Source organism: Gekko japonicus, unplaced genomic scaffold, assembly GCF_001447785.1.
Source record: "Gekko japonicus isolate JY-2015 unplaced genomic scaffold, Gekko_japonicus_V1.1 scaffold1065, whole genome shotgun sequence".
Classification (NCBI taxonomy): Eukaryota; Metazoa; Chordata; class Lepidosauria; order Squamata; family Gekkonidae; genus Gekko; species Gekko japonicus.
The window spans coordinates 4,276-18,905 of NW_015172589.1; the positions used below are offsets into that span (position 1 = coordinate 4,276).

Below are 14,630 nucleotides of genomic sequence, written 5' to 3' on the forward strand. Positions count from 1 at the left end.
TAACACTATGGAGGTAACTGCAATGTCGACACAGTAAAAAGAACTCTGCATGCCCAGACTTGGCGTTTATCCCACTAAACTAAATGGAACTCAAGTTCAAACACTGCAGGCTCCATGAAGAAGTCTGCGGAAGAGCCCCAAGTCTACTGACTCCAGAGGTCAACGGGAAGTAGAGACTTGTATGAACTATTTTCACTTGGGCTTTTACTCAATTTGGACAACTGTAGTGCGCTCCTTAGGGTCTGAACTAGGCTTCAGTGTTACACCACCAACCAAAACAAGATTCTGTGTTTTCCGAATCTGAGTATCTGATTCTAAAGAAAGACAAAGAACCCTCCAAGGACCTCTACAAAAATAACAGGACCGTTTCCCACACTCCAGTCCATACCTGGATCGTCTCCTGCTCATTCCTGGACTGTTGCTAACACGGTAGGCTGTTGGGACACACCTTTCTTCTCTACGCCGTTCAGGTGTGTGGGGCCTTCTCCGGGGTGATCTTGAGCGAGATCTGAATAAGAGGAGGGGGGACAGTTTTAGTTGTCTTTGGGATGGAACGAACTTGCATTTTTTTTAGTACTTGATTTCAGAGAGTACTTGTGCCATTTAAATGTGTGTCCCAATACACCATAAACAATTTGTCTCCCTTAACAAGAAAAAAAAAATACTTTTTTCGAGATATTGTCAGTTTCCTGTGGGTTTTGTTTTTGATCATATACATACACATTCAAGTTCCCAATTCCCTTGATTTCAAAGCAACGTGCATTTTAGATTCCAATGATTCTCTCATATATTAATAGTGGTTTAGAAGATAATCCACATGCTGATGGAACTGGCAAGTTCATGCACATGCAAATCTTTTAGGGAATAAAGCCAGGAAACCGGGTCCTGCAAATCAGTTCTGCTTAATGGTGGCGTTTTCTCTTGCAGAAGGAAGCTTCCCTGTCTCGAGGGTATTCAGCCTCTTGAGAAAGCGGAAGGTTCCTTGGATCAGTGCCACTGATGTTGGAACCCATCTTTCAAAGAGGCCCAATTTTATAAGTTATATAGTACAACACAAAGCTGACATATACAGGCGGGGAGAGACAGTGAAGAGGAGGAGGAGAAGGAAAGGGAAGAAGAATAATCTTAGCTAAGGTACTGGAAAGTTTCGAGTCCCTCAGGGAACTGACAACACCCACATTTCTGTGCAGCAGGCTGGAGAAAGTGACCATTTTAGCTTGCCCTTTCAACCTGTTAAAATTGACTAGAAGCCCATGAAAAGAATTCTTCAGCCTACAGAGAGACTGTAAGTGAGAACCTGTACCCTATTAAAGATCAGAGAGTATAAGTCTATTCAAAAAACAAACACATACCCTAGGTCTCACTCTAATTGCCTGCCCATTTTGGCTGCACTTTCAATTTTACCCCTTGTTAGGTTCACTGCCACCAGATGGTTCACACCAGATCAAGGTGGTATTTTCCCTACTTCTCGTGTTTATGGCTAGAGGTCGTTTCTCACATTTCCTTTAAAAGACAAATCTGGGTGGGTGACCTTGGGCCAGTCAAATGCTCTCAGCCTAACCCACCTCACAGGGTTGTTGTGAGGATGAAATGGAAGCGAGGAGAATGATGCAAGTCGCCATGGGGAAAGGGGTGGGGAATAAATAAAGCTGGAGCTGCGATCCCATCGAGACTTTAGAGCTTGAGGTACACACGCCCTGATCTCAGAGAAAACCATCCAAGCTCTGGAGCCAGCCCCCAAAACCTTTTATCTTGCTCTCTCTTTTATGTTGCCACAGGAGGTGGTGGCAGCTACAAGCATGGACGGCTTCAAGGGGGAGTTGGATAAGCATATGGAGCAGAGGTCCATCAGCATGGATGGCTTCAAAAGGGAATTAAAGATAGGCATATGGAGCAGAGGTCCATCAGTGGCTATTAGCGACAAGGTATAGATAGGGGCTCTGGGGCAAGTGATGCTCTGTCTTCTTGGTGCTTGGGGGGGGGGTCAACAGTGGGAACTCTCAGTCTGGGGCAAGGGATGCTCTGTATTCTTGGGCAACAGTGGGAGGGCTTCTAGTGTCCTGGCCCCACTGCTGGACCTCCTGATGGCACCTGGTATTTTTGGCCACTGTGTGACAGAGTGTTGGACTAGATGGGCCACTGGTCATGTTCTTAACACAGGGATTTGTACTTGTTTCGATATTATGTCACTGTGACCCTTTAGACACAGGGGCAATTCCAAAGCATATGGCAGCATCCTTCAAAAGTGACACAAATAGTGGCCTCCTTTCTCCTGAGAGAAAGGAGTCTTGAGAGCAGTGCTTTTCTGCAAACTGTTGTGCATATTATTTCTGCCAACAACACACACCTAGACTACCCTCGGGAAAAACTGGGCTATCCTGAAATTGGGGGCGGGACTCTGTTAAATACAAAAACGCTGTTGGCACACTGCGCCGCAGGGAAAACTGCAGCTTCCCTTAGAAACCTGATCTTTCCCAGAAGGATGAAGGGGAAAAATGATAATAACAGAATAAACAAACAGTGGATAGAAGTTGGAGGTCAGTCAGACACCTTGGCGTTTTACCGGGATCTCCCTCAAATGAGCTCCGGCAGTCATATCTTTGCGCTGTCGAGGCTGCCTGACCACTCCCGCGTGCTGCTGCGGCTCCCATTGATGGGCTGCTCAGCCACGGCTCCGTGCTCAATGTCCCTGTGGATTCTGGGAGTCTGTGATACGGAGGCACACACTTCACATTCAGAACAAAATGGGCTTTACTTTGGGGGGGGAGTTAACCAGGGTTTCCAAAAAAAAGCTTGTGTCCCTCAACCACAGCTCTTAAGGGAAGCATGCGTAACACCACTTCTGCTTACGAGAGAGGCCCAGACGTTCCGGAGGAGAACAGGCTAAAATATTTATGAGTATTATGCATATATTTTTATAGAGCCGCTTCGGCTGTGTTTTCTTTTTTTCCTGCTGTCTTAAAAGGGGGAGGGGCTGCTGATGTTAGTTTTCCGGTGATAAAAGGCTTATTTTTTTTTTCCTTCTTAGCACAATCAAGCTTGTGGGATATCGCAGCAGCTGGCCGCATGAGATATTCATAAGGCCTCTCTGACTCCATTAAGTGAAGTTAATACCAACCGTCTTGTTCAACCAGGCTCTTGTTAAAAGTCCCATTATGCTGAAAGACTTGGTGCGTCATGCTACCTCTTTAGGAGCTGGAGCTGCGCGAGGAGATGTGGCCTCCAGGGGAAGAGAAGGGATTCTGCCGAACACTCTTTTTGTGCCAACCAAATGTGGGGAAACCGTTTCGAGCCCGGCTCCGCTGATAATTTGGAACAGACGCCATCGGGTGCACTAAGTTTACCTGTGCCAATCAGCTCATCTTAAGAAACTAATCCTTTAATGATGCCTCTCTCTGCTAATTACTACACACAGTTCGTTAGCTGGGAAAACAGAGTAGGTGGCTTAGTAAGTAATCTATTATAGAAGTACATAAAGGAAAAAAAACCAATTAATGTGAAATGAAGTTTCTGGCTCAACAGAAAAGCAAACTTGCAGCCTGCAATTCTCTCTCACCTCCCTCCCATACTTATTATGAAGCAGCCCAAATTCATGTAATCCATAGTACAATTCTCTCAAGGTGGCCTTAATGTAATAGGGCTTTCTGAACGGGTGGATTTAAGTTGCAAGATTTTGCAGCAAAATCATTAAATCACTCACTGTGTAATGACTTCTTTTGGCAACTGCGTCTCTGATCCCTTTCTACTTGCACCACCGTTCCTCCCCCCCTCCCCAAATTACTCCACAGATAATAAAGAGAATGCATGCACCCCAATTAATTCGGTCCTTATTTGTATTTACTGATACTTGACTGTGAAATTTGAAACCTCTCAAGTAGAACATCACACATTATGCCCTCCATGTCTGATGCTTCCTATCTAGTAAATCACTGCACTGTGGAAAGTCTCTTAGGGGAAATATAAGAAATCAGGTGCTGAAAGTAGAACTAGAGAGGCCTGATTTCCTCCACCACCCCTCCCCGACTACACACAGTTAAACGGCTCCTCTAATTCCAGCACAAGCAAATAAAGGGAGGACGAGTGCAGGAAGATGGTGAAGGAAATGGGCAGGAGACAGCTGCTATTTTTTTGGTCATGGATACAGTAATCAGACTACAGAACATGTCTCTATAATGGCAAATTTCAATGTGCCCTAAAGCTCAGGATGGCAATGAGAAATCAGATTTGCAAACCAGACACCATTTCACTATGAAGCCAACATATCTTCTCTATGCGAAGATGGCAATAGGCTCCCATTTTCCAGAACTCTTTCTACAAGGCCCAGATACCATGACTGCCAGGATTCAGGATGGATAAAAAGAAATACTTCTTTACACAGAGAGTGATAAAATGTGGAACTGGTTGCCAGAGGATGTAGTGATGGCCACAGCTGTAAAGGGGGATTAGATAGATTCATGGAGGGTTAGTCTATCAATGGTTACTAGTCATGGGGACTGTGGGGAACCTCCACCTTCAGAGGCACTAAACGTCTGAATCCCAGAGCCAGGAGGCGACATCAGGGGAAGGTCTTGGCCTCTATGCCGTTGTTGGCCATCCAGAGGAACTGGCTGGCCACTGTGCGAGACAGGATGCTGGACTAGACAGGCCACTGGTCTGATCCAGCAGGGCTCTCCTTATGTTCTTATTCTTGGATTTCCAGGTAAAGCCTGTCCAAAGGGTTTAATGATACCCGCAGTCTAAGGCAGTGTACTCTACCAAAAGTGCTCCAAATCTATTCATGTTAATAGATACAATTAAAAAGAAATTGACCCCAGAGGGATAACTTGGGGCCCACGTATTAGCAAAGCCCCAGTGTGATTAACAGAAACACGCCTGGTTCTGCCAAGTGCTTGTCAGGGAATTCTCAAGGGATTCCCTTTGTTCCAGTAGCCTTGCATTCCCACACTGCTGAGAGTATCTGACTGATCTGAAATGCCAGGTAACACTTTAAGGTAAGCTCCTACAGTGTAGCATTTATCACCACCATGCTTTCAATTAGGCTTACCAAGTGCCGGCGGGGGATCTGCGTGTCTTGGCAGGATCCCTGCCGCGGGGACGGCGACACGCATTGCACCCGCGTAGCGTCACTTCCTGGCGACGGCGGGCGCAACGCGTGTCGCCGTCCCCGCAGCAGGGATCCTGCCAAGACACGCAGATCCCCCGCCGACATTTGGGAAGCCTACTTTCGATGAATTTGCTGCCTTTTCAAACATCTATTAAGCTTTCTGAAGGCAAGCAAGTCTTAACAGTTGCTTAAACAAAATCACAGAAGAGTTCTCAATTTTTCTCCTTTGCCTCCTCATATTTTGGCCTCCACCAAGTCACCAGCTGCTCATTAACTTAGCTGTCGTGAAACACAGAAGCCACAATCAAGAATCAGCTCTGCCTAAAGTCAGCATTTACGTGGTGCTGGGCTTCCTGGAATAGTAATACATTTTTTGGGCTAAACATTAGGAAGGACTTCCTGACAGAGCGTTCCTCAGTGGAATAGGCTTCCTTGGAAGGAGGTGGGCTCTCCCTTCTTGGGAGGTTTTTAAGCAGAGGCTAGAAGGCCAACTGACAGCAATGCTGATTCTATGACTCGCTATGGATTTAGGCAGATCCTGAGAGGGAGGGCAGGAAGAGACAAACCAGAGCTCGTATCTCATGTCCCTTTCTTATACGCCCAGGGTAATGCCAATCACCGCTTTGGGGTCAGGAAGGCATTCTCCTCCAGGCCAGACTGGCCCCAGGGATGCTGGAGATTTTTTGCCTTCTTCTGGGCATAGAGCAGAGGTCACTTCAGGAGGGGGCAGAGCTGTGAATTTCCTGCATTGTGACTAGATGACCCCTGGGATCCCTTCCAGGTCTATGTTTCTCCGTTTCCACCTTCAGAAATTTACCTCAGAGATAAGTTGTGGTGTTTGGCAGACTGGGCACTTAACAGAACCGTAACGCACGGGCTAATCAGGAACAGGGAAGAGCTGTTGAGACAGACACGGCCTTGAACAACTCGACGCCAAGTTTGCCTTGGCATCCGTGTCTCGAGCTGTGAAGTTGAGGATATTTCCACATGGTATTTTGGAAGCATTTTGACAGCATCTCCACAGAATCAAAGATGTATGTTTGGCACAGACTTAATGTTTAATATTATACTCTAAGTCTGAGAGGGGGGAAAAAACTGTACTACTATAGTGCTGATGCTATCTCCCGAGGGCTGCCTAGGCAGCATTTAATCGTAAAATGGCATGCTCTGCTTATGACACAGTGAAAGGGAGATACTATGGAGAGCTACAGCCAGGTTTAGCAAAACAAAGGTGCGTATTTGCTTCAAACATTACTATTTTATCAGGTACATTCTGTGGGTCTCCGATGCAAACCTGCTAAATGGTTAAAAAAAAAAGGGGGGGAAGGAGAACACAGAAGAGCTTTTAAGAATAGTTTCAGTTCGACGCTGCACTCACCTGGAATGCCGGACAGTTCTGTATGCAGTGGGAAGTGAGTGCTTGGCTTTCGAATGTGATCGAGACCTGGACTTGGAGGACGAATGATACTTGGAAGGGGGCGACCGGGATCTCGACCGCGATCTTTTCTTGTGCTTCTTTTTCTTCTTCTCCTTTTCTTCCTCTCTGGGAAGGTCTCTGCTTTTGCTCGAAGACCTTTCTGATATGTTCATTTCCAAGGTTGGTAACGTCCTGACGCTGGTCAACAGAGCACATGGCATGCTACTGACGGTCTGGAAGTTAAATTGTCAGGTGTTACCACTGCATTCATGGCTATGGAGTGTTTAAATGCTACCCGGGAAAGTTCAGGTCAAAATCTCAGTAGCCCTCACGTGCACTCACTGGATAGACTTTGACAAGGGAACAGCAGCCTGTTTCCCATGTGTAAAATGGGAATGTTAATGCCCTATTCTCTTTCTAGGTAGGTAGGTAGAAAATTTATTGTATATGGCCACAGGCCTTCACAATCTGAAATCATTTATTATAAAATGTACTTAGATATAACCATAAAAATCAATAAAATATGGCAATATAATATATACTTAGATATAACCATAAAAATCAATAAAATTTGGCAATATAATACATACTATCTAAGATTTAGTCAACTTTAAAATCTAATAATTTCTAACAAACTAACTAGCAGCAACTGTATCAGTTGATGCCTTCCTAGTTGCTACATTTGTTCTAATTTTCCTGGCAGCAAGAGTGAAAAGTGCTGCTGGAAATGAAAGAATCTGTATCTGACAACATAAAGATTAATTTATCAGAGTCCGAAAGAGGATGGAGACCGGACAATATAGTGGCAAGAAATCCTTCCCTTGGGGTTCTGAGTATAAGGGACAATTTAAAACGTATTCTCTACCTAGCACTTTTTTTTTTTTTGGCCTTTCCTCCAAGGAGCTCAGGGTAGCATACACGGTCTTCTTACTCATTACAAACCAGTGCATTAAGTTAGGCTGAGAGAAAGTGGTTGTTCCTGGGTCACCCGGTGAGCTTCACTGTGGAATGGGGATTTGAACCCAGCTCTTGACACTCTAGTCACTGCAGTTCACTGACTCTCCTCCTCAGACTGCTTAGAGAACTGATAGTATGGAGTAAAGGTAAAGGTTTCCCTTGCTTGAAAGCCAGTCAAGTCCGACTCTAGGGTTGCGGTGCTCATCTCCGTTTCAAAGCCGAAGAGCCAGCGCTGTCTGAAGACGTTTCCGTGGTCATGTGGCCGGCATGACTAAACACCAAGGCGCACGGAACGCTGTTAACTTCCCACCAAAGTGGTCCCTATTTGTCTACTTGCAATTTCTTGCTTTCGAACTGCTAGGTTGGCAGGAGCTGGAACTAGAGACGGGAGCTCACTCCATCTTGCGGCACACTGGGGTCTCGAGCTGCTGAACTACTGACCTTCCACAGCCTGCAGTTCAGCATCTTAACCACTTGAGCCACCGCAGCTCCAGAGTACACAATTTTAAATGCATAAAAGTGACTGGATGACGGAGAAGGCTTTCCTGTTGTGGCTGATTTATGGCAACCCCTTCGGGTTTTCAAAGCAAGAGACCACCAAAGGTGGTTTTGCCCTTGCCTGCCTCTGCATAATGACCCTGGACTTCCATGGTGGTCTCCTATCCAAGTACTAACCAGGGCCAGCCCTGCATAGCTTCCGAGATGTGACGAGATTGGGCTAATCTGGGCTACCCGGATCAGGGAATAAAAGTGATTAATAGAGTTCATATGGAAAGACAGCTACTTTGACTCATGAAGTTGCCATGGCTAGTCTTGCCAGAAGTGGTAATGTGACCCCTACATCCAAATTCCCAAGTAAAACAAAAGGCTGAAGGCAAGCCTTCATAGCCAGAGAGCACTTGGGCAGAAGTTAAGACACTAGATCATGGGGAAGCTATATGTTCTGCTCAATACCACTTATACGGCAGTTAAAGGACCACATTTGATGCTGCTGTTATTATTGACAGTACTAGTATAACATCATTGCACAGTTTGCCAGTTACCCCTGACATCCAGAACTCTGCAGCTACTATATTCAAGTTGCTTCAAAACTCTGGTACAAGGATGGGAAAATCGTGAACAGATTTCCCCCCCCTGTACTCTCGCCTGCTGGGCTGATAGAAAGTTTTTATCTATGCATCCATTAACAGTCAGAATCATCACTGCCATTTTTCTGAGAGACGTGCAACAGCTTCTTAAACAGAAAAATCAACAAGATGTACTTTCTAATAAAATGATTTGCCCTTGGAAGCCATCTGTAAGTCTAGAGAGCACGGCTAACTTTCAGCTCTAAGCAACAGTGGATCCTAGGAAAAAGGAATCCTCTTCTCTGCTTTACATGCTGGTTGTGATGAGACGCTTGCCCACATCCAACAAGACCGTGGATTGCTTTTACCATGTTCACAAGCAGTGCTTAAATATTCACTAGCAATTCCATCATGCTTGGTTTTTATCTTCAGGAGTACACATCCATTTTTAAAAGACTTTTAAAGAAAGAAAGCTTTTGGAGTTTCCCAAATTGGATCTGACAACCCGCCTTATCCACCACTGATGGCCGGGGAGGAACTATTAACCCTAGTACAGATGCATTAAATGGAACTTGGTGTAAAATTTGGTTTGGGGAGGGAAAACGTTAGTGATGCTGATGAAAATGTTAATGATAAATGTTTGCCCTGTTCTACCACTTTGCTGAAGATCACCATGGTGCCACTGATATCGTCCTGTTGAAAAGACGATCTCTCTATATGCTGGCGTTTCGTGTACAGAGAATGCAACGAGATTAGACAGACATGGAACGACTTTGATTAAGGCTACCACAAAAATCAACAAAGTGGAAAAAGCTGTGTTGACATAAACAGCAGTCATACACATTTGGTATGCGAGAGGCCTGCTTCCCCTAAACAAGTGATTCATTCTAAGAATAAAAAAATTTAAAGGGGGGGAGTCAGTTCATCTGAAACTAAATGACTACTCTAAGGGCCATTTCACACAGTATTTGGCAGCCTGTTTCGATTTCCCACAGAGTTTACATTCAGCAGGGAGCTGCGGCCAATCAGGGCTTCTTGCCAAGTCTATATGATAAAATGTGTTTTTGTCCCCTTCAAATTTTTAGCAGGACACTTAAAAATGTAACTGCGAAGTGGCGGTCAATTAAACATAAGCATGTGTCAAAAAAATTGGTGCTTTGTACCTTGGTGCGGTCAAGCACCACATATGTGCCCTCTCATTTGGAATTAATTTAAATCTGCTGGTATCTCATGCCGGCGGAGGAATCCAAAGCATCCTGCTATATAACCTCCACTCCACCCGTTTTTATATTACCCATAGAACAGAATGACCCAAATAAAGAACTATTGGAAGGAATTCTGTTATAAAATTATCTGTCCTGTTTTGTCCCCTCTTTCTTGTCATGGCATGACAACACCTGAATAATGAGAAACTCATTTTATGTATTTCTCTCACAGAGCTAATTGACAATGGCCTTTTATTGCCATACATATAAACCCCCCCCCCCAGTAGCTGCCCTGTGGCCATTTCGTTTCAAGGGCCATAAAGACTTAACAGTATTACAATACGAATTAAATGTAACTGCTCTCATCTCAGAAGCGCCTTTCAAATGAAATCGGCAGAAGAGGCAAAGATGCATATTAAGAATGGAGGATTAGAATGAAAGAACTAAAGAATTAGAATTAAAAGATTCAAATGGGAGAAAAAACACGATGGAAAGGCAAGCGGGATTGAGAGATGCCAGCAAGAAAACGTAACAGAATTGAGACAGCAGCTTGAGTACAGAATAATTCTGCCAAATACAGCTATTGTTTCAGCAGAAGAATTTGAATTTTAAGTGCTTAATTTTACTTTACATACTATTTTAATTACGTACTCAATATTTACTTCTTCCTAAAGTGCTGAATGTTCTTTTTTCTAATGTATTTTAATTACTGTTATATTATTTTGTCTAAAAGCCTATCTACTATGTAGACTTCCTTGAATAAATGAAGTAAGTTGAATGAATACTTTAGATACATACTGACACCACTACTACTTGCAGGCAGTGTTCCCTCTAAGCTGAGGGAGTGTGAGCTAGCTCACAGTTTTTTAGTCTCCGGCTCACCCATTTTTGTCTTAGCTCAGGAAGGAGGGCTCCAGAACAAACGAATTGATGCAGTAGCCAAATGGCTTGCTCACAACTTTAATGCCAGTAGCTCACAAAGTAGAATTTTTGCTCACAAGACTCCACACCTTAGAGGGAACATTGCTTGCAGGCTGTAGATCTATCTGGCCTTCAGGCTAGCAGAATGCCAACTGATATGGGGGCAGCCAACACAATGTATGAGTTTTCCCTGTGGCACCAAGACTAGCACCTTACTCAGTGAGCAAAGTTTGAGTTCAGTGGCACCTTTAAGACCAACAAAGTTTAATTTTGGGTATAAGCTTTTGTGTACATGCACCTATTTGAAGAAGTGTGCATACAGGGTCTTAGAGGTGGCACTGGACTCAAACTTTGTTCTACTGCTTCAGTCCAACACGTCTACCCACCTGAATCTCACTCAATGAAATCTCTGGAAATCCCCCAGAAGCCAGTAATACTTTACTAGGCAGGGCTGGAGGGGCTTGATGGGGATTGTTCTATGTTGGGACATGTTTTGATGCCCCCTCCCCACATACTTTGGGAGGAAAACAGAACTTGGAATTGATATGGGAAGAGGATGACTTTGGAAAAGTTTGAGGAATATGAGATACTTAAATGAGGATATCTAGGAACAACTGGGAAACAGAGACGTCTAAAATATAGCCTGAAACAGCAATCAGCAGTGGTTAAGACAATTTTTGCTCCATTACACGCTTTTTCTTTTTGTAATCAATGACTGCAAAGGCAAATAAAATTAAAAATTTTCCTTTCCGGGGAAAAAAAAAATTATGGTGATGTGTCTTGCAACCACATAAAATCCTAGCATGGTCCATACTGACAAAGGTACAAAGAAAAAGAGAGGAGAAGTATGACTGGATCTGAATGACTCTAAGAAGGCGAGCTTCTCATTAAGGTCTGAGAGCTTTGCCTGTGCCAGCAGAGTAATTGGAACAACCTGCGAGAGGAACAAGATGCCTATCGAGCCCATTTCATCACAAGTACCTCTGTGTTGACCCCTGACCTGGATGGCCCAGGAGAGCTCAATCTCATTAGATCTCAGAAGCTAAGCAGTGTCTGCCCTGATTACCACTTGGATGGGAGATCACCAAGGAAACCTGAGGTTGCTAGGCAGAGGCAAGCAATGGTAAACTACCTCTGTTCCTCTCTGGACTTGAAACCTTGCATGATTGCCATAGGTCAGCTGCGACTAGATAGCACCTTGCACACACACGCCTGTGTTACCAGCAGCTGATGTTACCAACTTTGTGTAGGTGCTGTCTATGCTTATACATCTGGCTTTGCCTCATCTACACAAATCGCCTTTAGCTTCACATCCTATCCATATCATCCTGAAATTCCATATATCCCTTGTTCAATTCCTGATTTTTCTCCACCAAAAAAGATTTGGACTACAATTACATTACACAGCACATTACAGATCTTCTGTATTACAACCTTTAAAGTCTTCCATAGCCTAGGACCCAAATATCAAAAGGACCATACCTTCCCGTATGTCTCCTGTGCGCAGGTTGTGGGCTTCAGGTTCCTGCCCTAGCTGTTCCGCCGTTTAGGGTAGCCCACGTGGCATCAACTACAGCCTATTCTTTCCCCATTGTTGCTCCCACCCTATGGAAATGGCTGCTTGAAGATGTGAGGAGGTGCCACAAAGCTATTATTTTCTAGGGCTTTTAATGTGGTAGAGGCTGCAGGCAGTTTTTTTTTGAAGGGGGGGGAGGGTGTTAAATGTGAATTTGTAAGCAGCCTTAGTACAATACTAAATTAACAAAAGGTTAAAACTCCGATTGCAAAGGAGGTAAATCACAAAATATGTACAAAAGAACATCTCTTATGTACATTTAAGGGGCCTTTCTCAAGTGCTTCGCAATGCTTAAAGTTTCGAAGGTCTGTCTTTAATACTATACTCAGGGGTCATTTCGTAGAAAAAGAGGTGCAGGAGCTCATTAGCATAACTCATTAGCATAAATTATTTGCATACGCCACATGCCCTGACATCACTGGAAGTGTGTCAGAAGGCAACACCCACCGATCAGGCTCCACTGGACTGTTTTGGATTCCTAGCTATTGGGGGGGGGGAACGACACATGCAGATCTGTCCTCGCAGAGGAGGGAGAGCTTGTACCTGAATAAAACTTGGTCTTAAAGGTGCCACTGGAGTTCAGTCGGGGGTGGCGCAGCTCTGCAGCTTACCTGGCTGCTTCTTGCTCTGACTGAGGGCTGCTGGGAGCAGGGGGTGTGGCTTGTTGCATGTGCCCGCCCCCTGGGCTCTTTACTGCCGGAGCTCTGCTTCTGTGCACTCCTGCAGGAAATGACCCCTGACTATACTTATGACAAAAAATCACTGCAGTCATTTAAAAATAAACCAACAGAGCTCTGAGTAATCGACATGACATGCTATAGATGTGTCAAGAATAGAACATATTCACTTTTAATGTTCTAAGCAAGCATTGCAGTAAGAGTAAAAACACAAGATTAAGAATCTAAGCACCTGATCGGGAATTTAGTAACTCAGATATGTGTGAATTACAGAGAAATATTAGCAATAAGCAGTGCCTTCCACAGAGCTCCTTTAATTATCTTAAGAAGAAAAAATGCTTTCCTCTTTCATGAGTCCTCTCTGCCAGAAAAGTTCTTTGGAAATACAGAAGAAAAACTTGGACAAATAGCTCTGAACAGAATGAGCTACTGCAAAATGTAAAGGGCAGAAGGAGAAATGGGAAACAGAGATAAAGCGGTGGAGATACTCAACGTATGAAGGGACCAGAAAGACTGACCCTTATTTTGAGCAGTATTTTCTGATGTTTCATGGCTAAATTGCAAGAAAAGGCAGAACAAAAATCAAAGTGAGTCCTCAGTGCTGTGTGAGGTCTGGAAGGGGAGCAAAGGAGCTCTTACGAAAATGTCAAAACATTTGCTGAAGTGTAGATGACAGAATCACATCTCAGGGCAGAAAAGGGATAAAAACCTTCAAAAAATTAAGGATGGAGGCAGGGAAGCCCTCCATCTTGGAAAAAACAGCTGTGCTTGATGAGCTGTAACTGGCTAAGGTAGACCCTCCATCTTGGAAAAATCAGCTGTGCTTGATGAGCTGTAACTGGCTAAGGTAGATGGGCCATAGAAGGCCAAGCGTCGGCTGGGGAAAGTTAGAGTCTCAGTACAATCACCTTTCTATTATTTTTCAGATCATAGAAGTTAGACCTTGATCATGCTGAAATTTTGAGATTAGACAGGGATCTGAGCTTAAGTCTACTATGCAAAATTCTTAAAAGTGAAGTTATACACCACCTTTTATTGACCGAAAGAAAACCCCAACACTGCTAATGAAGGAATTGGAAGTGGAACCCTCCCCTCTCCTCAATTATCTGACAAAATAATGTTGTACACTGTCAGTACAAATGAAAGCCACCCCACGACAAAGCAGAGACCAATCTGACAGGGCGCGCTTTCCTACAAGAAAACCTCACCATTTTCATGATAAAAAAGTACACTTCCTTCTTCCATACACAGACCATTGATCATTTCAAAGCCTGTCTCCATGTGAGTGGCAACACAAGGCAGAGCTTTGCAGCACCACATAAACAGTGGCATGCCCTCATAAACGTGGCTCGTGTGGGTCCTTCAGCAGCAGCGTTCAAGAGGAAGGAGAAGAGCATTTTGTTCTGGCAGGTCTCCAGGGTTGCGTAAACTTCATTAGACTTTGGCGTATTTTGTTGTTAGGGATTGTGGTACCCGTTTGATTGAGCCGGCTCATTTCCCCCCTCTATTTTTATACATTGGATATTCTTGTTTTGTATGCTTCTAACCTTGTTGTTACCTTCCCACTGAAGCGGTACCTATTTATCTACTTGCAATTACTTGCTTTCGAACTGCTAGGTTGGCAGGAGCTCGAACCAGAGACAAGAGTTCACTCTGTCATGTGGCACTCGGGTCTCAAACTGCTGAACTACCGACCTTCCAGCCTG

At 44.3% G+C, this 14,630-nt stretch overlaps 1 protein-coding gene across 1 annotated transcript in view; it reads right to left on the minus strand.

The window, feature by feature from the left end:
• Positions 1–388: 388 nt before the first annotated feature.
• Positions 389–14,630, minus strand: part of SFSWAP (splicing factor, suppressor of white-apricot family) — a gene marked incomplete at its 3' end in the record, with an annotated part of 112,336 nt that continues 98,094 nt past the window's right edge. Inside the window, exons 14-15 of the mRNA XM_015421496.1 lie at positions 6,483–6,754; positions 389–508 (exon numbers count right to left, since the gene is read on the minus strand). Of these exons, the coding sequence (XP_015276982.1) occupies positions 389–508; positions 6,483–6,754 (392 nt within the window). The remainder of the gene's footprint in view (positions 509–6,482; positions 6,755–14,630) is intronic.